Source organism: Danio rerio, chromosome 9 (genome assembly GCF_052040795.2).
Source record: "Danio rerio strain M-AB ecotype USA chromosome 9, GRCz13ab, whole genome shotgun sequence".
In the NCBI taxonomy this organism is placed as follows: domain Eukaryota; kingdom Metazoa; phylum Chordata; class Actinopteri; order Cypriniformes; family Danionidae; genus Danio; species Danio rerio.
In genome coordinates, this window is record NC_141029.1 from 31,991,417 (window position 1) to 32,014,836 (window position 23,420).

Consider the following 23,420-nt stretch of genomic DNA (forward strand, 5'->3'; position numbering starts at 1 on the left):
TTGGACATTGATCTGACGTCAACCCGATTTCATTTCCAAACAAAATGCAATATCCCCACAACGTCGATCTGATGTCTTGTGTCTGCTGGGTATTTAAAGCCATTTCTGTCATGATACAGTAAACATCTGTCATCTTCTCATCAGTGACATGCGTCTAAACAGTCCCTGTGTCAATGCCTGTAAAGATTTTGGAGATCTTCGTAGACCCGTTTAATGTTTCCAAACAGTTTGCTGCAATTATAAATCGCCCTTGTCTTGAGGTTGCTCAGTTTGATGCAATCTAACTACTATTTGCTATTACTATTTGATTGGACAAAAATCACAGGACTGATTTATCTAATCCCCATAGACAGGAAATTATAAAGTAGTGACTGCTGGTTGAAGGGAAATGGTGGAGTAAAAGTTTTAAACTACTTAATAAATACATTTTTTGGAGAAAAACTATTCAATTACTGTAGTTTGAGTTTTTTAATTTGTTACTTTACACCACTGCTGTTACTATAGTAATGAACAAAATAAGAGATCAAAAAACTGGATGTGCTTTTATTAGTAAAGCAGATTCTCTACAAATCTTATAAAAATCATTACAACATACTGAATAAAATCTGGCATTTAAAAGCTTTCTCAGGAAATCATGAGTCACTGAACTTCTGTACAAAACAATCAATTTCCTAGTTATAGTGATGCTATATTTAAGACATTCATACATAATATATAACTGCAACAATTACTTGAATAGTTTTTGACTATTTGGATTCCTCTCTTAAATGTGCTGGAGCTGTTCAGGCAATGTTTCGGGTTCAGGGCAGGCAATTTGTTATAACAGCATCTTACAACTAATACTACAAAAACCATCAAGCTATAAAACATTGCACCAAATAAAAGCTACAATACACCGTATTTTTAAATGCAAAGCCAAAAGGCCTAATGAGACAAGAGATGTGTGTAGTACTCCACAGATGTAGCCAATTTTCAACTTCTGCCATTACCATATAAATCTATTAAATCATCACATTTGCACAACACTGGGGGAAAGTAAAAAAAAAATGGCTAAGAGTGGAATCCACCTTTACTGTCTCACCACTACATACAGTTGAAGTCAGAATTATTAGCCCCTTTGAATTACTATTTTTCTTATTTTAAATATTTACAAAAAAGTTTAAGAGCAAGGAAATTTTCATGGTATGTCTGATAATTTTTTTTTCTTCTGGAGAAAGTCTTAGTTGTTTTATTTCGGCTAGAATACAAAACATTGTAATGACAAAATGATTAGTCCCTTTAAGCTATATATATATATTTTGATAGTCTACAGAACAAACCATCATTATACAGTAACTTGCCTAATTACCCTAACCTGCCTAGTTACCTTAATAAACCTAGTTAAGCCTTTAAATGTCACTTTAAGCTGTATAGGTCTTGAAAAAATATTTAGTAAAATATTATTTACTGTCATCATGGCAAAGACAAAATAAGATAAAATCAGTTATTAGAAATGAGTTATTAAAACTATTGTGTTTAGAAATGGGTTGAATAAAATCTCTGTTAAAAAGAAATGGGGGGAGGGGCTAATAATTCAGGGGGGCTAATAACTGTATATGGACTTCAACTGTATATGGAATGATTTATGCAAAAAAAAAAAAACATTTACTTAAAAATTTTGTTCTGTTTCTAGACCAAATTTCTACATTTCAACATGATTATTTCATTTCCCCACTGGCAGATTATTTCCCTAAAAGAGAGAGCAAAAGCAAAAGAGAGAGAGAAAAAAAAAACAAATTTTTACTTATGTCTTCTGACATTGAAAACTAAGTGAAGTTTCATAAACTAATTACGAGAGGAGCACGTGATATGATTGTGCACCGCTGGCCACTCATCCGTAATCAGTAATAATCCAATCAGAATGATCCTAGCTTAATATAAATGGATCACTTTCTATCTTCGTTTTGGAAGAATCCCCCCTTCCACCCCATCTCCTCCTTTTTCTCCCCTTCTAAAGGGGGAGCGATCGAGACCTACCTGATCTCGGTTCCCCTGATATGCTTCTAGACCGGGCGGGAGCCCTGGGCTCAAATATCTCCGAGCTCAGGGTTCTCTCCCGGGACAGCATGCCAAACCTGCTATAAGTGCCAAGCATATCTAAGTGGGAACTCTTGAAATTTTATTTATTTTATTTATTTTGTGTTGGTCTAAGAATTTTTTTGATGTTTGGACTAGAAACAACCAAGAAACAGAAATGTGCGCACATCTAGGATCCTCAAAAGCAGGTGATTGATCAAAAACCAAACAAAACAAAACAAAAGATCAAAAGAAAATGGGCACACTGCCACTTTAGCTCTCAAAACATTTATATTTCAGTTTAATGTTTAAGATCTGAAGTAGCAGTGTGCCCTTTTTCTTTTGATCCTGGACTAGAAACAAGACAAAACAAAGTAAGAAAAGCATTTTTTGTTGCATTGTGATTATTGAATTTCTCTACATGAATACTGTTGGACTTCTCAGAAAATTTTCACATAGAGCTATTCAAACTATCTTTTGAAACTTTTCATATCACAATATTTCTCGCAGAAGAATAAAATATGGCAATATCAGATTTATCCATTATCATGGAGCCCTAAATGACAGGGTAATAGATGCTGCATACAAATCCTGCTTTGAACCTAAAACATTCCTCTATGTTGATGTCACATTTCTTGCAGAGAATATAACACTTAAATATCCAACTAATGCCTTTCGTTTTAGTGACATATTCAATATTTCGATAAATAATATACACATTTATTTAGCCGTTAGGGAGCCCGCTTCCCTATATTCTCAACACTTTTCTAATGCTAAAATTCATTCAGCTCTCTCTACGTTTGCTGCGCTGCTTCAGCATATAAATATGTGCCCGGTAACCACAAAAATATAGATACATTTCTCAAAGAAATCATTCTCTGTACACAATCATCACATTATAAAGCCACGTCTCCCATAGGAACTGCAGTTTCTTATTTTATCAGGTCTTGTGAATCTACCATTTTCCAGGAATGGGTATCCCGCACTCGTACCAGGCCACGTAGTTGATCATGGAGTTTCCTCCCATCTCCCCAAACTGGACAGGTTCTTGACGCATGGCCCGGTAAAAGCCTTGATAACAGAGGAGGAATAATCATATCACTTGAACAAGTGTAAGATTACCATGTGTTTGTTTCTTTTAAAAAATGTGTTCATTAGAAACCTTTTTTGGGTGGTAACTGGTCTGGAGGAAGAGGACCTCCGGTTCTCCCATCCAAAAACGAGTCAACAAACTGGCAGTGATCTTCTCCAAAGCCGGTCTGGTCTCCAATGCTGTAGAACTTTCCTGGAGAAAGAAGGACTAAGTGACCATTTAACAGAAATACAGTGGAAATCCCTGTTAGAGAACAACTTAGTCACTGCTTAGTCCTCTTAAAGGGATAGTTCACCTAAAAAAGAATATATTGAACACAAAAGATACTTTGAGGAAAGTTGGGGATTAATAAGAGATTAAGCTAACAAGAAAATGAATGAATGAATGAAAGTTGGGGATAAAAAAAAAACACTTTCATTCATTTATTCATGCATTAATTTTCCTTCGGCTTATTCGCTTTATTCATCAGGGATAGCCACAGCAGAATGAACCAGCTCATACACAACGGATGCCCTTCCAGCTACAACCCAGTACTGGGAAACATCCATACATACTCATTCACACCTATACACTACAGCCAAATTAGCTTACCCATTTCACCTATAGCGCATGTGTTTGGACTGTGGGGAAACCAAAACACTTCCAACACTCAAAAAAACGCTGGGGTCCGTACATTTCCTTCATGTTGTCCCAACACAAATAAATTGGATTAATATAACTGTTTTACAAATTTTAATAGATTGAACATAAAACATTTAAGTTATCCCCAAAAAAACTCAAGCATTGTGTTGCTTCAACTCATTTCAAATAGATATTTAGAAAAAGCAGCAAAATAATATATTTTAATGCCTATTTTTCTGTTCTTACTATGGAGGTCAATGGCTGCTTTTTTCCAACATTGTTCAGAATATTTTGTTTTGTGTTCAACAGAAGAAAGAAATTCATAAATTTAGAACCACTTGAGTGTGAGTAATGTGTGCAATCTGTGTGCAAACGATACCTTTAACAGGAGTAAAACAGCCTTTGTAAAGCTTACATATGTGAAGAATACCATATCAGTTTTTGTTAGTCTAAAATGAGCAGTTTACTCATCTTTTCATGGCCTTTAAACTGAAATAACCGAACATAAACATAGGAAGCTATGAAAAAAGGGTTAATTTTAGATAGGGGTGGCAAAAAATATTGATATGCTGTTCAGGGCCGGAGTGGGACTCTTTTTCAGCCCTGGAGTTTCAAGCCTCAGACCGGCCCACCTCAGTTCACCACTGACTATATTAAAATAAGGTCATTTCCAATTCAGTTTCTAATTACACTATCACGTCTTTTTTTGAGAAAACAGCTCTTTTAGAACTTCAAATGTTCAACAACCCTTACAGTATTATGTCTTAACAATAAAAATGAAAAAAAAAAAATTTGTTACTCAGACAAGGACCGAACCCAGGTTGGCCGCGTCATAATCTAACGTACTAACCACACAACAGCTGTACATTGAATGGTGACTTATCTAGTTATAGCATCATTAACCTGCAGGCTGCATCCTGCTCACGAGGCTACGAGAAAATAGATAAAAAGAGCAGAGCTGCGGTAAAATAATGAATAAGAAGGCTGTGGTCAAGTAAATAAATAAATTATTTTTAAAAAGTGTGACTGCTGAGAGCAACAGATTCTGGAACTAGGGACACCGGCCCTTGCGGCCAAAAAACGGACAGGCCCACCGGGAATTCTCCCGGTCCTCCCGATTAGCCAATCTGGGCCTGATGCTATTGCTATATGCTTATGGGTTACAGGGTGATATACCCAGAGCCATATCACCTTGCAGCCTAAAACAGGTTACTCGCTGAAGCTAAGCAGGGCTATTAGTATCTGGATGCAGCCTTTATGATGCAAGCTGAGATTGCGTCACTCAGCAATGCACTATCAGACACAATGCACTCAAATGGAGCGAGTGACGTTACTATGAGGCAGGGGTCGGCAACCCAAAATGTTGAAAGAGCCATATTGGACTAAAAAAACCAAAAACAAATATGTCTGGAGCCGCAAAAAATTAAAAGCCTTATAATGATGGCAACACATGCTGTATGTATTTATATTAGCTATATTAGCCTACTATAAAAATGACTTCGTTGACTACAAATACAAACTGAGCCTTCATGATTAAATGTTCATTTCCCTGCAGTGCATCGAGTATGACGCGCCACGTGACTACTCTGTTGTACGATGCCATCTCAAGTTTAACTTAATTACAGTATATTAATGAATTATGTTTAATGATCAAGTTTAATTTCATTACAATATTAATGAATTATGTTTAATGTTCAAATTAAACTTCATTACAATATTAATGAATTATGTTTAATGTTCAAGTTTAACTTCATTACAATATTAATGAAATATGTTTAATGTTCAAGTTTAACTTCATTACAATATTAATGAAATATGTTTAATTATCAAGTTTAACTTCATTACAATATTAATGAATTATGTTTAATGTTCAAGTTTAACTTCATTACAATATTAATAAAATATGTTTAATTTTCAAGTTTAACTTCATTACAATATTAATGAATTATGTTTAATGTTCAAGTTTAACTTCATTACAATATTAATAAAATATGTTTAATTTTCAAGTTTAACTTCATTACAATATTAATGAATTATGTTTAATTTTCAAGTTTAACTTCATTACAATATTAATGAATTATGTTTAATGTTCAAGTTTAACTTCATTACAATATTAATAAAATATGTTTAATTTTCAAGTTTAACTTCATTACAATATTAATGAATTATGTTTAATTTTCAAGTTTAACTTCATTACAATATTAATGAATTATGTTTAATGTTCAAGTTTAACTTCATTACAATATTAATAAAATATGTTTAATTTTCAAGTTTAACTTCATTACAATATTAATGAATTATGTTTAATTTTCAAGTTTAACTTCATTACAATATTAATGAATTATGTTTAATGTTCAAGTTTAACTTCATTACAATATTAATAAAATATGTTTAATTTTCAAGTTTAACTTCATTACAATATTAATGAATTATGTTTAATTTTCAAGTTTAACTTCATTACAATATTAATGAATTATGTTTAATGTTCAAGTTTAACTTCATTACAATATTAATAAAATATGTTTAATTTTCAAGTTTAACTTCATTACAATATTAATGAATTATGTTTAATTTTCAAGTTTAACTTCATTACAATATTAATGAATTATGTTTAATGTTCAAGTTTAACTTCATTACAATTTTAATGAATTATGTTTAATGTTCAAGTTTAACTTCATTACAATTTTAATGAATTATGTTTAATGTTCAAGTTTAACTTCATTACAATATTATTGCATTATGTTTAATGTTTAAGTTTAACTTCATTACAATATTAATGAATTATGTTTAATGTTCAAGTTTAACTTTATTACCATATTATTGCATTATGTTTTGCTTTGAGGAAAATAAAGAAATGCAATAAAGAAATCAGATTTTTTAATGTTTTTTTTTTTTATTTTAAGGATTCAAAAAAAACAACATTAAAATGAACGTGCACAACGTGCCCCTTATCTGGGCAACAAACAGTGCAATAAAACGCAGCTTGCCATTTCCATTTCAAGATCAGCTCGAGTCATTCCTGGGAATGTGCTCAACAAGGAAGGGTCAATCTCCAGGGGTGTGTGTCAAGGAAAGACAGTCTCGTTTTTTCCTTTCGCAACTCGCAAAATCTGCTCCCAAATGCAGTTTGCATATCAACGATCACACCTTGTAAATAATCACCGTTGAGTGAGTGATCGGGATGGGCTTCTTTGAATTCTCTCAGGGAGGGAAAATGAGAAAGCGTGCCCCGCTTGTACATCTTTGGCAAAGACAGCTTGCGCTCCATGGCGCATCACACAGCCGCCGGTTTGTTTACAACAGCTACCTGCCTGTCATCCCGCCCTGCTGATAGAAACGTGTGTCGCAGGCTATGACGCAAATCTTCGTTGACAGAAATGTTAAAATTAAATATTCTACACACTTTTACAGCATTGGAAAACGTTAAGATTGTTTGTCCTCCTATAGAAACCATATTAAAACAAAAAATATATTTACCTCCCTCATCGTTTTCCATTTTCAAACATTTTTTGAAAAAGTTCCAGGGAGCCACTAGGGCAGCGCTAAAGAGCCGCATGCGGCTCTAGAGCCGCGGGTTGCCGACCCCTGCTATGAGGGGAAGGGTTAGGGGTGGGGTTAGGTGAGCCCATTAAAAAGCATTGGATGCAGCTCAGATTGCACTGCACCCGATCTGCATTTAGACCCCTCTCAGCAGGGCTGACCCTGGTCAGTATCTGGATGGGAGACCACATGGAAAAACTAGGTTGCTGTTGGAAGCAATGTTACCAACTATTTTAAATGAAAAGACACAAAGCTCTGCCTGAAAAGTCACTAAAAGTCGCTAGATTGTGTCATACGTCAATTTGCATATTACTGACGTCATCACGTTCAACCATTTCTGTTTATTTAACAGCCTATGGTTAATAAAGGGGTTTTTATTTGCACTACACTTTATGTAAGCATGTCAATTTAACAAAATTGATTGCTGTTTGAATACAGTATATCAGTATAGATGTGTAGACTAGTGAATTTGCTGTAGACTAATCTCTCAGATGAAATAAACTAAGACAAGTTCCCAAACTCTCACTTAAAATATCTGTGATTGTGAACAAGAAAAGAATAAACGGTCAAATTAAATTTTTAAAATAAAGGTGAAGCAGATCGGTTTGACTGTACAAGGGAAATACCTTCACACTGCTGGTGCTAAATCATTTGCCGTCAGTACGCAGAGGAGTGATCTGCTGTCAGGCTGCAGGTGGGAAAGACTACTGTATAGGGACAGGGCTGCCTGTCAATGCTCTGAGGCTGGGAAGGGGTACAGTATGGACAAATGACAGTCTACAGTCTATAAAAATCTCCAGTATCACAAAAAAGTTGCTAGATTTGTCGCTAGTCGCTTTTTGAAAATTTGTTGTTGGGGGGGGGGGGGGGGGGGGGGGGTCTAAAAAGTTGTTAAATCTAGCTACAAAGCTAAGTTGGCAACACTGGTTGGAGGTGATGTTAGTGAGGCCAGCAGGCGGTGCTCAACCTGTGGTCTAATGCCCCAGTATAGTGAAAGGGACACTATACTGTTAGCGAGCACCTTCTTTCGCACAAGATGTTAAACCGAGGTCCTGACTGATTAAAAATCCCATGGCACTTCTTGTGAAGTGTAGGGGTGTTACCCCGGTGTACTGGCCTGATTCCCTCCACCGGCCCTTACCGATCATGGCCTCCCTATCATCCCCATCCACTGAATTGCCTCTATCACTATCTCTCCACTCCACCTATAGCTGGTGGGTGGTGAGTACGTTGTCCTGTGGCTGCCATCACATTATCCAAGTGGATGCTGCATTCTGGTGTTGGCAATAGTAAAAATTTGGGGCATAAGAATACTTTTTTTTTGTCCAAGCTGAACCAAGGTATTTGTGTTTTTCAGACTTCCCAGCTCTTCTGAAAGCTTCCACCAGTTTCTCCTTCACAAAGTTGCTTTAACTTAGCTAGATCACTCGCACGTGTTGATAAAAGAAATGCATGTTATAACTTTTGATGCATTTTTTTCTCATTTTTTTACAAATATTGTGATGTATCGCGGATGGGGCAAAATATCGTAATAATTTCGTATCGTGAGTTAACCTGTGATTTCCACCCCTAATTTTAGAAGTCAATTTCAGATGACAGGTTTTTTTTTTTTTTTTGCATCTGAACTCTGCATGGCACCGTATAAAACTGTAAATAGGATGTTTAAAAAAAGAAAGCTGATCAAAATGTTTTAATATTAAGAATTTATGACAAAAAGAAAATGACAACTATGACCTCTGATGGTTTATTGAGCATAGTAAAGCTGCTCTTTTACATCACTTCAAATGTAGGAAACTGCAGGTGATTTGATCTTCAGTGTATATGTGTCAGGTGTGTAAACTTGATTCTGACCATTTAGAGAGTCGCTCAGGTAGATCTTGTATCTGAGAGAGTTGCACAGCTGGATTCCCACAAACTTGCGGTACCAGGTCCGCTTAATGAACTGCCGGCCATTGCACTCGGTGTATGAGTCTGCTTTGAATGGAAATGATGACCAGATGGCATTTTTACCTGTAAGATATAAGATAAGATACAGGTGCATTTTGTATAGTCATGCTGAGATGTTGTTTATTGCTATTTTTAATATTGTGATTCTTGACTGGAGCACTTACTGGTTTTCTCGCTTACACGAGGATCAGCTGCAATAAAGAAGAAATGATGTCAGTGAAAAAAATCTCTGATTTAAAAGACATTCTGCTGTTCAAAAGATTGTGATCTGTGAACATTTTAAAGGTTTTTGAACATTTATTAAATACAGTAATATTGTGTATTTAATACAAATTTAATTTTTTCATATATTAATGCATTCAAAAATGTCATTTGTTTTCATGAGACAGTAGAGCTGAATTTCCATTGTCCATCAGAAAACATTTATTAACACTTTATTTGAAGGGTTAGATGGTAGCGTATAAATTATACAGTGCCAAATGCAATTTTGTACATTTGTACAATAATTAAAAATTTTATTTAATTATTAATTTTAGTAATTAATTATTTCTAACAACAGATCATCTTTTTAATTTGAAATTGACAATTTTCTGATCTTCTGTTGGAGGGACCTAAATAATATGAAATTAAAAATAGTCATGACACACGTAAAAATATTTACAGTATTGAAAATTGAAACATTTAATAAAAAAAATCCATTTGAACTACGGTGGTTTAGCTTATTCATTCATTCATTCATTCATTCATTCATTCATTCATTCATTCATTTTCCTTCAGTGTACTCCCTTTATTTATCAGGGGTCCCCACAACGGAATGAACGCCAACTTATCCAGCATATGTTTTATGCAGCAGATGCCCTTCCAGCCACAACCTAGTAATGGGAAACACCCATACACACTTATTCACACTCATACACTACAACCAATTTAGCTAGTCCAATTCATCTATACCACATGTCTTTGGACTGTGGGGGAAACCAGAGCACCCGGAGAAAACCCTCACAAACACGGAGAGACTGACACAGTGGGAACTTGAACCAGCAACCTTCTTGCTGTGAAGCAGCAGTTCTAACCACTGAGCCAATTTAGTTTATTATTGGTATTTATATACAGTTGGTCAGAATTATTAGCCCCCCTTTGATTTTTTTTAAAATAACTCCCAAATGATGTTTAACAGAGCAAGGAAATTTTCATAGCATGTCTGATAATATTTTTTCTTCTGGAGAAAGTTTTATTTGTTTTATTTTGGCGTACCCTAGCCTGCCTAGTTAACCTAATTAACCTAGTTAAGCCTTTGTCACTTTAAAATAGAAGTATAGAAGTGTCTTGAAAAATATCAAGTCAAATATTATTTACTGTCATCATGGCAACGATAAAAGAAATCAGTTATCAGAAATGAGTTATTAAAACAATTATGTTTAGAAATGTTTCAAACAGAAATGGGGGGGGGGGGGAATAAACAGGAGGGCTTCAACTAAATATATTTTGGTTAATGATTAATAATAATCACACTTATAAATTTATACAAAAGAGCTTTGACACTTATTGAGAAATTTTAATGACATTCAGTTTTTTCAAATGAAATTTGATTATATTGGTCTCATGACAATCATGTTTATGACAGATTTATGACAAGTTATGTGGTCTTGGTAATGTCAAGTTGCCATGACAAAGGTAAAGAGAGGTTATGATGTAATCGTTTATGTCAAGATAACAAAGATATCTCAAACAAAGTCCCTTTTACATTTACAATAAAACAACTGAGCTAATGAAAGTTGTCATAAGCATGCATAAAATCTCTTTCATACTCATGACATGTTACTTCATGGTTATAAAGGTGTCGTAACAGTCTTATGAACCTCCCCTTTAAATTAATGATTTAAAATTAAGTATCATTCTGATACAGTGATTCTTGGTCATAAAGAAATGTGTATTATTGATATTATTATTTATTTTTATTATTATTAATGATGTGACAGATATTTTTTTCTGAAAACCATGATGATACACAAATAAATATAAATGTTTATAAGTGTTTGTGTGTGTATTCCATATGGTATGGTGTTTGTGTGTGTGAGTGTGTGTGTGTGTGTGTGTGTGTGTGTGTGTGTGTGTGTGTGTGTGTGTGTGTGTGTGTGTGTGTGTGTGTGTGTGTGTGTGTGTGTGTGTGTGTGTGTGTGTGTGTGAGAGAGCATATAAGGCATAAAAAGTTAAATCCCTTCCAGTTACATAATCCAGACTGTGTGCCATTCAGGTGAATAACTCCACTCAAGGTCTGAATATTAACAGTGCAGCATGTTTTTGGACCTCGTTCAAAGAAGTTTTCTAAGAATCCAAAGCACTGAGAAAGTCCCTAGAGTTGTCCTCGCTATCATGATGTACAATTTTCCAGCGCCTGTGTCAGAAACCCTCATGGTTGTTATTATTTTCTGGCAGCCTATAAGGGCCCCTGTACTGTATTCCTACCTAAATGACTGTAATGAACACAGAAGGATGAACACGTTGGAGCTATTAGTTGAACATTTGCCATTCTCACTGCTGACAGTAATGCTTATGTGCTGATTACACGTATACATTACAGCCAACATCACACACCTGCAAACTCCATCTCTCATTCTCCAGTGACCTTCTCCTGTCTGACTTTCAGTGCTGGTTTCACCTTTAAATGGCTCCGTGACATTATACAGAATCGGTTCTCACGCAAGTCGTGATGTTTTGGAGCTTGAATGAGACTTCAATGATGTTTAAAATGGTTAGTTCACACAAAAATGAAAAGTCTCACCCTCATGTTGTTTCGATCCCCTGAGACCTTCATTCATCTTCAGAATAAAAATTTAAATATTTTAGATGAAATCCTAGAGCTCTCTTACCCTACATAGACAGCAACAGTTTCTGAAAAGTCCAGTAAAGGAATCAAAAACATTGTCTAAACATTTCTGTGACTTCAGTGATTGAACTGTATTCATACAAAGCTCTAAGAACACCTTTGTGTGCCCAAAAATGTCTTCTCTTTGTCGCCAGGTCGTCAGAATGTGTATTTACTATGGTGTATTGCAATTAAGCATCTGTAACACCAGTTAGAGCTTAAAATATTCTGTTGGACAAAAAGGGATGGGATTAAACAAGATGATGCGACACTTATAAAACAGTTCTCCGAATGGTCTTGCGCATTTATTTGATGTGAATTCGTAGGTCAGAGTTCAGTAAGCTTGAGCTTTGGAAGGCAGTGGCATGCAAATCTTGTCACACATGCATACGCTTCCCCTCTGGTGCATTGACATGCATATAAATACAAGTCAATGGGGCAAAAAGTGCTGCATGACCACATTTTAGAGTCAACACGCAGGCAACACATTTCCTATATAGATATGCATCTTGATCTGATGTGGAAGAATATATACAGATAGAAGATTTACAGTTGCTTTGCACACAAAAGTGTTCTTGGAGCTTCATATGATAACAGTTGAACCACAGGAAGTTTAGACAATGTTTTTGGTTCTTTTTCTTAGGGCGGCTGGTGTCTATGGAGGGTCAGAGAGCTTTTGGATTTCCTCTAAAATATTTTAATTTATGTTCCAAACATGAACAAAGATTCAGGGTTGAGGGTGAGTAATTAATAACATCATTTTCATTTTTTGCGTGAACTAACCCTGTAGATGATAATATTTTACATTTAGGTCTGTTTTTCACATAAATCCCTTTAGATGGCTTCAGTTGTACAAACAGCTTTTACGATGTTTGTTTTCATTTTCAGAGCTTGACATGCGGTCCATTTTTCTTATGTAAAATACTTAAGTAAAAAATCATTAAAGCTAAAATTAAAGCCTCTTTTGTTGTTACGACTGGCCCGGTGACAGTTTTGGAGCAAACAGGGCTCAGATTCACTGGACGAGCCAAATGATTTCACAATGACCTCAGAACAGACTGAGCTCACAAGCGTTCAGCCGAGACTCTTGCACATAATCATTCTGAACACACAATGCATTCATAATCAATTCACTTCACTGCATCCTGCACTTACCCGACTCTGTACTGAAGCTGACCGGATCACTGGACGGGCCTGAACCCAACTCGTTCTTGGGCGTAACTTTGAATTCATAACTGCAAGAAAAAAGTGAATTCAGAGTTGTTGAGCAATAACCCAGCAACTAAATCTTACTATAGACAGTAGCTGTATGTTTTTAGAACCTTATCAAGGCTATTAAGTGTTTTTAAGGCTTATGTAATTATTATTTATTTCAATTTAAACATTAACTTGCAAATACTTTTATCTTAAACAACTTCAAAAGTATATTTCTGATATGCTTAAGAAGTAGGACTATAGGCTAGGCTTATAGAGTAGCCTTTATAATTAGCTTAACATGATGTCCATGTGTTCATACCTGCTCTCGGGTTTCAGGTTTTCCACAGCTGTGTGTGTTTGATTTGTTGTCTGGATGGAGACCTCCTCTCCATGCGGACCCTTGGTGGAGGAAACTACCTCATATTCTGTGCAAAGTACAAAAACAAGATCTCTTGATGTGCAAATCATATATATATATATATGACAGGAAAAAAATAAACAGGTGGGCTAATAATACAGGGGGGCTAATAATTCTGACTACAACTGTATATATATATATATATATATATATATATATATATATATATATATATATATATATATATATATATATATATATATATACATTATATTGTTTTAATTTATTTTTTTACTTTTCTACTAACCAAATAAAAATGCTAAGATGAAAAATATAAAAGTTAAAACATAATCAAGTGATAATTTTTACTTAAATTATCTGTTATATTTCACAATATTATTTTTACTCTATTTTTAAATGAAACCTTGTATCATAATCTTGTAAATTTTGTACTGTTGCTCAAACTGGCCCACACCGAATTGATGAAAATCACCCAAAAATCAAATTAAGAGCAGTAAACTTTTATCATTAATTGTTCTCACACATTTTAAATGCAAATGTGAAATCACTTTGGATATAAAACATCTGCCAATAGATAAACATAAAATTAAAACATCTTATAGTCTAATTGAGCAAAACAGCCTGATCTGACATAACGAAATATGTAAAATAAAGAAAACACAAAAGAGATGTTCTGTGAAGCTGCCTCAAACCATGAAATTAGCCAGAGCACCAAAAATGCAATAAAATTTTGTAGACCCATTTCACAACAAGACAAAATGTTTATGAGCATGAATAGATTTTCTATGCATGTTTATGAGCATAAATAGCAAAAGCCACAAATAAGCAAAAACAGTTAAGCTATATTTTAAAAACAGAATGTACTTAAAAATAAATAAATAAATAAATAAATAAATATATATATATATATATATATATATATATATATATATATATATATATATATATATATATATATATATATATATATATATATATATATATATATATATAATAAAAAAGAATAGTAATAACTGATAAAAAAATTGGTTTAATCCTGTTTTCAATCACAGTGTATCTCCTTTCTTCTATACTATTTTGAAATTGGTAAATAATGATTTTCATGAACTTTCGTTTTTGTATTACATTTATCTTGTAAAATTCCACTGAGTTAAAAAAAAAACCTACATTGCAAGTCTGTTCACTTGGCGGCCATCTTGGCAAAAACGTTTGGGCAGCAGTTTTACTTTGTAAGTAATGGGCATAAGTACAATCCCTATGCTGAAATGAAAAATGACTAAAATCAGTCAAGAGCACTGTTCAAAGCCATATTTCAAATCAGAAATAGTCTGACAACAATGGTAATATACATTTTCTAGCCTAATCTCAATCCAATGCTAAAAACATTATTCCACAGGCTTGCCAAGCTAATGTACATTCCAGAGAAGAAGAAGAAAAAAACAGACATTCATCAAAAATAGCTGGTTCTTTTAACTTTCATTCCTACAGCTGCCATATTCGACGATACAACATTCTTCATTCATTTTTCAAGTTGTCCCATACCTCCTTTAAAGCTGTCTTTAGTTTTTAAACAATCGTTCTTTCTACCTGTTGTCTCGTTGTCTGTTTTGTCCCAGTCCAGGATGACAAATGAGGAACATCCCTCCACTGTGACCACAGTGAGGTTGGATGGGGGGGTCTTGGGTGGACCAGTGACATTCAGGTATCCCACCTCCTCATCGGGAAAAAAGCTGAGGGAGTTTGTGACAGAGCAGGGCTCCTCTGGACGCTTGTCGGTCCTGTAGACCACATGAGGTGCTGCAAAAAGATGAAAGCCAATCAGAGCTCGAGTCAAAAGTACATCTTGTACTTCTACGTGTTGTAATGTTGTTGGTGCTGTATTTCTAAATTATTTAAGTCCATATTCGTACCTACAAAACGTTTTTTCCCTGCTGGATCCAATTCTAATCTGGGATGATTACTGTACACGGAGGAGTTGTCAGTGTCAAAACGACTGCCTGAGAGTTAGAAAAATACACCCATATAAATAACATAATGAAAAAAGATTAAGGCTCTAAACCAATTCAAGGAACAGAATTCCACAAATTCAAACAACAGAAATGACTTGCCATGGTTAGATCATTTATTGTTTCATTATTGTTCTGCACTGGGTGATAAAAAAATCACGTGCTGCACTTTTTATAGATTTATCAAAAGCATTTGATTCTGTGGATCATGATATTTTGTTGCAAAGGCCAAGATGTATAGGGCTTTGAAGTATTTAGTGTTGAAATGCTTACATAATTATTTGACTAAAAGAACTCAGTGTGTTTATCATACAGTATCTCTGCTCCTTTAACAGTAAAGACAGGGGTTCCTCAAGGTTCAATTTTAGGGCCAATTTTATTTTCTATTTATGTTAATGAACTTGGTAAAGCTGTTGAGTTGGCAAATGTACACTTTTATGCAGACGACACCTTTATTTACACTGCTACATCTATAAAAGTGGCAACAGAGTCTTTACAAAATGCTTTTTATTCATTACAAATGTCTCTCTTAAAATTAGTATCGAATGCAAATGATCTAAATACATGATCTTTACATGATCCAGATTATCAATACACAATTTTAAAATGAACACTTTAAATGGCACACAGATTAAAAAAGTTACATCTTATAAATATTTAGGTGTCTGACTTGATGATAAGTTGACTTTATGAGTTTTTTTATATTGATAACCACAAAAAACTCAGACCAACATTAGGTTTTTATTTTCATCTAAAAAAAAAAATGCTTCTCCTTGGCAGCTTAAAATTGGTTAGCTGAGAGTACACTACTATAAGTATTGGATTATGGAGATAAACTTTATACACGTACCTCTGTATGTAATGTTTTAAAAAAACTGGATATTGGTTATCATACTGCCTTACGATTTGTCACTGGTTCAAGTGCACGCACACACCACTGTAATTTACATAACATTATAGTCAAGGAGAAAACAGCATCTTAGTTTTTATTTTTAAAGCTTTAGTTGGTAAATTACCACAGTACATATTTGTTGGAGTACTGCTCAAATACCTATAATACCAAATCAGCAGATATACCCTTACTTAAGATGCCATTTTTTAAGTATCCTCCATATGCATAGAATGAGCTTCAAGATATACTACATATGAAATCTGTACCATTTATCACCATATTTAAATATGTTTTAAAGTCTGTCAATTTAAAACATTGCACATGTTTTAACAATTGATTATGGTTTATACTATTTTTGCGGGTGTCTATGTATTGTGAGATGTATTTTTTGTAACTTTGTCCTATGCTGCCTGTCTTGACCAGGACTCTCTGGTGAAAGAGATATTTTATCTCAAAGGGATATTTCTGGTTAAATAAATAAATAAATAAAATTATGATTTGGAATAGAAATGACAAAATTAAAAGGATTTTTTTTACATTATTTGGTAACACTTGGTTGGTAACATCTGGCAGGGATCAATTCTCACTATTAACTATTTCCTTTTAATTTAAATATTATTAACATATTGGTCATTTATTAGTACTTATTAAGCCCATATATTTCATGACCATATTCTACATCCCTAACTGTACCCAATACCTAAACTAAACCACTGCCTTATGAACTGTGAATAAGCAGCAAATAAGTAGTTTATTGAGGAACAATCAAAGTTAATGGTTTGTTAACTACAAGAGCTTAATCTCAATAAAATGTGACATAATTTAAAGCATACCTTCAAAAGCAGACTGTGGTGTTGTTGTTTGTGACAATTCCTGGTTGGCTGGTTTTTCAGTTGTGGGTGGAGGTAGGGGTTTCAACTCTGGAACTGGGTCTATCTGCTTAAGGTCAGTGATGATTTCTACAATTTAAGATGAAGAGCGGTTTCTTTATGTTGGTGTTAAATTGAACAGAATCAACAGTAAGCTGAGTTTTGATGCTGCTGTCTTTTTCAGCTGAATTTCAATCAATGAATTTTACACTGGAAGCTAAATAACAACACGTTTACAGTGTCTTTTACAGCAACATAACTTGAATGATCTGCATTGTGGTTTCCATAACTCATTGTACCATTGTTTCTGTTCTAATATTCAGAGTTTTGTATAAAGGGTGGCTTGACCAGCAATGAAATGAAGACAAATCTAAACAGCTTTGAAATCTTCATCTGTCAGTGTTCTCACCCTTTTCTTTGGTATCCGAGACCTGGTTCAGCTTTGGCTTCACTGTAAAAGTAGAATGCAGTGTAGTTCAGCATACAAGGAAATTGTTTACGTTACATCATTAAAACACTGAAAGATTTAACCACAACATAAAACATTATAGTCCAAATAAAATTATACTGCGGCTAAGAATGGTCTAAACAAAAAGACAGTTTGGAGGTATTGGATCTTGCTTTAGAGTCATTTTAATTCTGTTTCCTCTTCAGAAATTATATCATCATAAATAACTACAATACTACAATGGAATCCATAAGATTCACATGGTAGGAAAAAACAAAACAAAAAAATACTGCATGACATCAGGCTAATGTCCGCACGGTCAGGTTATTGTCTGAGCCAAATGGGATGTTTTAATGCTGTCCAGACGCTCAGGACTACAACATCTCCAAGAACAGCTCTGAGGGACCAATGCTATGATGGAGTGCAGAACTAAACCGCCATAGGGCTGCATTTTCCCTCAAAATAGAAATGCAGGATAATACTGACCAAATCCATCTCAGAACATAATTATTTCCAACAGCCATCTCTCTAATATTCCATTATGCAACTCGTGAAACATTCTGGAACATTATCAGGAATCTAATTTAGCTCGAATGGATGTTTTTTAAGAAAATCTGGATGAGTAATGCTCTCAGATTTTCCTTAAGTAATCACATGTCGGCCAAATGTGTTCAGGGCTGTATATTTTCTAATAAAAGTCGGATGGGATGGATGGAATGAGCTATTGGGTATGGACAGAGGGATTCAATTTTGATTCTTCATTATTCAGCTGCTATGTTGTCTTTGGTTGGGAGAGGATGATGGAGAAAGTGAGACGAGTCCTGTGTTCTCATGAGCAGTTGGCAGAGTTTATCAATGGCTGATCTGTCATGCTTTTCCAAAGAAGCATAAGCTCTGAAAATCCATTATGACATGAACAGCACATAAATATTTGCTTTGGCCTAGATTTGTCATGAAATCCAGCTGCATGGGAATCGTTTTCTGCACAGGAGATGTTTTCAACAAAACAGGGACATCTATCTGAAACACCACATTAAACCTGTAAGCAAACTAGCACTGTGCACAATTGGATTCACGGTTTTCTGGTACATGGACTACAAAATCACTCAACGGAATAACATAAAACCAGGCTTTGAAACTAAAGTAACATCACATGGATTGTAAGGAGAATGAGATCTGAATTCCCTTACTAAATAATCTTCAAAAATAATCCATAAAAGAGTTTACCAGGTTGTTTTCTAGGCTTGTTTCCATGAAGGCCTATGTGACCCTCACCATGAGGCCCTGTCAGGATAGAAAAGATTGCTATAATCAAACCCATTTCAAGTTCAAATCTCTCCAAAACACATGTGAACATTCAAGAAACATAAAGCAATGTAAGCACATGGAGGTTTGCATTTGATAAAATTAGAGTAAGAAACCAGATTTAAAGGGAAACTGTGCACTTAAATGACAAAAAGTGTTCAGTTGTAGTATCAGGTGTCACAGGAGTAATCAGCTGTTGTGCAGAATAAAATGACAGTTGTAGGAGGATAGGATGGGAAACAGACTTCTGGCAGAAAGCGAAAGTGTGTGTGCGTTTTCTCTGCAGATGACACATGAATCTTGTCAACAGGTCCTACGATTGCCTTAGAGAAATGAATTTAAAGCCCACCAGAGAAACCATGTGCAAAGACGAATGCTCAAATATGCACAGTCCCATTTAAATAACTGCACATCTTAGGCACAAAGTGCAGAACTAACTATCTACCAATGCCAGATCATAACATTTTGACATCATTGACATATTATTTAGTACTGGTGGCTTTATATTTGGGAAACCCTGACATAATGTTATGTTCAATGATAAACAATTTAATGTATTTTTTTGTAATTTAGGTAAATATGGAACAAAATAATCAAGTCTTTACTTTGCTTAATGTTGCATTAAACTACCTGACAAAAGTCTTGTTGCCTATTCAAGTTTTAGGAACAACAAATTATATCTTGACTTCAAGTTGATCATTTGGTATCAGAAGTGGCTTAAACGAAAGGAAAATCCTAAAAAAAATATGACTCCCATGAGCTTGGGTGACTGCATCCATACGTCTCTGCAATCACTCAAATAACTTATTAATAGTCATCTGGAACAGCAAAGAAAGCGTTCTTGCAGGGCTCCAATAGTTTATCAAGATTCTTTGGATTCATCTTCAATGCCTTCTTCATTTTATTCCAAAACATGCTCAATAATGTTCATGTCTGGAGACTGGGCTGGCCAATCCTGGAGCACCTTGACCTTCTTTGCTTTAGGAACTTTGATGTGGAGGCTGACAAGAAGCGCTATCCTGCTAAAGAATTTGCCATCTCCTGTGGTTGGTTATGTAATGGGCAGCACAAATATCTTGATACCTCAGGCTGTTGATGTTGCCAGCCACTCTGCAGATCCCTTGCACGCCTCCATACTAAACGTAACCTTAAACCTTTACTTTTTCTTTACCAAACTTGACTGATTTCTGAGAGAATCTTGGGTCCATGCAGATTCCAGTAGGTGTTCTGCAGTATTTGTGATAGTTGAGATGCAGATCAACAAATGATTCATCAGAAAAATCCACCTTCTGCCACTTTTCCAAATGATCAACTTGATGTCAAGTTATTATTTGTTGCTCAGGGATTGACGACAAGACTTTTGTCAGGTAGTGTATACTCTACAAAAATACTTGTATGCTGCTGCGCATGCACATGTGGTGGGAAACAGCCTTAATGACATAAATTTATGGTTTTGCCCACTGTGGCATTTAAAAAGTCTAATAAAACAGACAAAATGAATTCATAAATAAAGGTAAGGATGGCTGGAAAGGTCATTGGAAGCATAAAAGGACAGTTAAACAGTTAAATGCCTCATTTAAAAGAAAAATTGTGTTTGTGTCAGTGTGAAGGCCGCAAAGTTTTATACCCCTTTTCTTGTTGGGAGTTGAGTTACGAGGCACAGGAGGCAGCTTGAGATGGTTTGTGGAGAGAGGCCTCAGTCTTTGTGTAACATTTCTTGCCAATGGGTAGGACACAGAAGAAGAGTTGCGGAAGATACCTCTGCCTAGATAAACACAAACACAGTCAGCCATTGGAGAAAAATTAGTATGATTAAAGATTATGATAACAGATCTGTTGAACAACTGTATGCAGATGAGACTGGGAAGCTCACAAAAGAGCATCAGCTATCCAAAAACAGAAGCCAACAGATACTGAAGTGACAATGGAGGGAATGGTGTGCATAGCGTAATGAAAGTGGCAGTGTTGGACATCAAGGGTGTGTTCACATTTGTAGTTTGATTCTATTAGTTTGGACTAGAAAGGAAAAATGATACATGTATGGCCCGTTTCCACTGAGCTGTACAGTTTGATACCAAACAGTGTAAAGTACAGCTTTTATATTCATGTAGTGATATTTAGCATCCTTTTAGCCCATTTACGCTGAGACATGTGGTATAATTGGGTACGGAACAATATGGTACACATTATTTTTTGCTTCCACTGTCAGAAGTTCAAAAACAGCAAACTATACTGTACCATTTTGGCCCCATTTCCTAAGAGTTCTTAGCACAACAGTATGGTACCAAAAGGGTAGAGCTAGTCTCCCTGCTCAATGATATTAGTTTACATAGAATCTTTGTAATGTAATGTAATGTGTATTTATATAACGCATTTAATGTGTATGGTCATACACCCAAAGTGCTTCACAATCATGAGGGGGGTCTCTCCACACCACCACTACCAATGCCTGCCACAAATCAGGGGACCGACAACACAGAAAGAGCCATTCTTTAAAACACAGCTGAATAAAGACACGATAATAATAAGTGTAGCAGCAATGAACCATGCTCAAAACAAAGCCTGTCTCTCCTTGTGACAAACAATCACACACCAAGAAGCAAGGGTAAGTTCTGCTGTATGTCCCAAAAGGCTGTTCAAAATGTGTGGAAAATTCAAGACGTGCTGCTTTGTCGAGAATTAATGCAAATGATGTCAATTGCAACGTTCTGGCATACACCAAGCCTATCAAGTAAAGGTTTATTTGGCAGTGGAAAACAAGCCAGATCAGGGGGACCTATATGAAACCGTACTATGGAAATGGTATTCTGGATCACAATAATTAGAGACAATGTGTTTATAGTGGAAAAAGAGGTGTTTTGATCCTCATTTCCCATTAACGGTCAAATTGTGTTATAAAATATGCTGGTTTTGGTTTAATTAGATTTCTTTGGTCCAAGTTGTTCAAATTTTTTACATGAACTGCACCAAAAATCAGACCAAGGCCCATTTTCAGCTATTTATTTTGTTTGGAATTCGTTTTAATTGAGCCAAAGTTAACAAATGTAAACACACCCCAAGAGTGGATGAAGTAGTCAGGCACTTGTGGTGAAAACATTGCATGGTAGTGCAAGAGCTGGTATTGTGGGTGATGATTTAGACACAGTTTCGGCAGTGGTGGGGGCTGTTTTAGCACTATTCAGGTGGTGATAGCATTGCCCAGCAGGATGACAATTGGAAGTGTTGTTGAAGTTTGGTGGAAACAATCACGACACTACTGTGTCCAATGAAGGTTTATGTGGTTAAAATGGACAGGTGACAAACAGCACTGTTAGGACAAATAAAATAGATCTGACATCATTACCCTTATTCCTACCGGCCACCTCATTTGTAAGTGTTGGCTGTGACAGTACTCGTTTGTCCTTTCGCTGGGAACTAGCTGACATACAAAGGCAAACTTACATAAGTCTCAAACAATGCTGAACATATTGTAATGATAAGGCTCTCAGAAGATCCCTGAGCAATAGCTTTAACTCTAGATTATTCAAGACTGTTAAAGGAATTTCTGGCTCCAATTATTTCGAAAAATGCAATAATGATGAATGAAAAACATCAAAGAACTTCTTAAACAAGTAGTGTCCATTCCTGCCCCTGAAATACCAACATGCAGTAAAATTTAGCTCCAACTTGCCTCAACAACACATTTGATTTGTCTGACAGTTTCTTCACTGCATTCCAAACAGGATAAATCTACCTCAGAAGGGCACTTAAACATGAGAACAATCATGGCCACCATATTAAAGGGTAGATCCAACACTGAGCCATAAAATGTGAAGGATTTCGAGTACAACTGATTGACACTTTTGGCTCCCTTGATTTTTGGTAAGTGTCAAATTCAGCTTTTTTTCTCTGTATCTTAGCACCTACCCTAATGAAACCTACCTGAACCAGCTAGAACCGGCATAGAAAATTAACATACTAGCATACACATAAAATACAAACAAATAACTTTGAAATTTAAATCCTCTAAGGGACTCTTAGGCTGCATTAATCAGGACAATCAGAGCTGGATAAACTTCCCAAAAATACTCTATATTGAATGGCATCTACGTTTATCTTACAGTCTGTGTGTTTCTTCTTATCCTGAGGTTCACATAATCTTGTATCTTGTCCATATTCAGAGCAGATGGTTTTCTTGGTCATCATTGAGTCAACTTAAAGAC

General features: G+C 35.2%; 1 protein-coding gene across 5 annotated transcripts in view; it reads right to left on the reverse strand.

Annotated features, from left to right (window-relative positions):
• Positions 1-528: 528 nt before the first annotated feature.
• Positions 529-23,420, reverse strand: part of abi3bpa (ABI family member 3 binding protein a) — a 35,534-nt gene continuing 12,642 nt past the window's right edge. Inside the window, exons 10-23 of one of the 5 annotated variants that reach the window (XR_015499490.1) lie at positions 22,562-22,636; positions 20,846-20,983; positions 19,141-19,197; positions 17,875-17,916; positions 17,430-17,555; positions 15,609-15,695; positions 15,286-15,495; positions 13,639-13,744; positions 13,278-13,357; positions 9,421-9,447; positions 9,161-9,319; positions 3,218-3,340; positions 2,410-3,126; positions 529-2,320 (exon numbers count right to left, since the gene is read on the reverse strand). Coding sequence is in view for 3 of the 5 variants with exons in the window: in XM_087267937.1 (XP_087124063.1) it covers positions 3,011-3,126; positions 3,218-3,340; positions 9,161-9,319; positions 9,421-9,447; positions 13,278-13,357; positions 13,639-13,744; positions 15,286-15,495; positions 15,609-15,695; positions 17,430-17,555; positions 17,875-17,916; positions 19,141-19,197; positions 20,846-20,983; positions 22,562-22,636 (1,346 nt within the window). In the remaining 2 variants the exon portion in view is untranslated. Of the gene's footprint in view, positions 3,127-3,217; positions 3,341-9,160; positions 9,320-9,420; positions 9,448-13,277; positions 13,358-13,638; positions 13,745-15,285; positions 15,496-15,608; positions 15,696-17,429; positions 17,556-17,874; positions 17,917-19,140; positions 19,198-20,845; positions 20,984-22,561; positions 22,637-23,420 lie in introns of all 5 variants that reach the window. The other 4 variants (XR_015499491.1, XM_087267937.1, XM_087267938.1 and 1 more) reach the window with 4 other exon arrangements.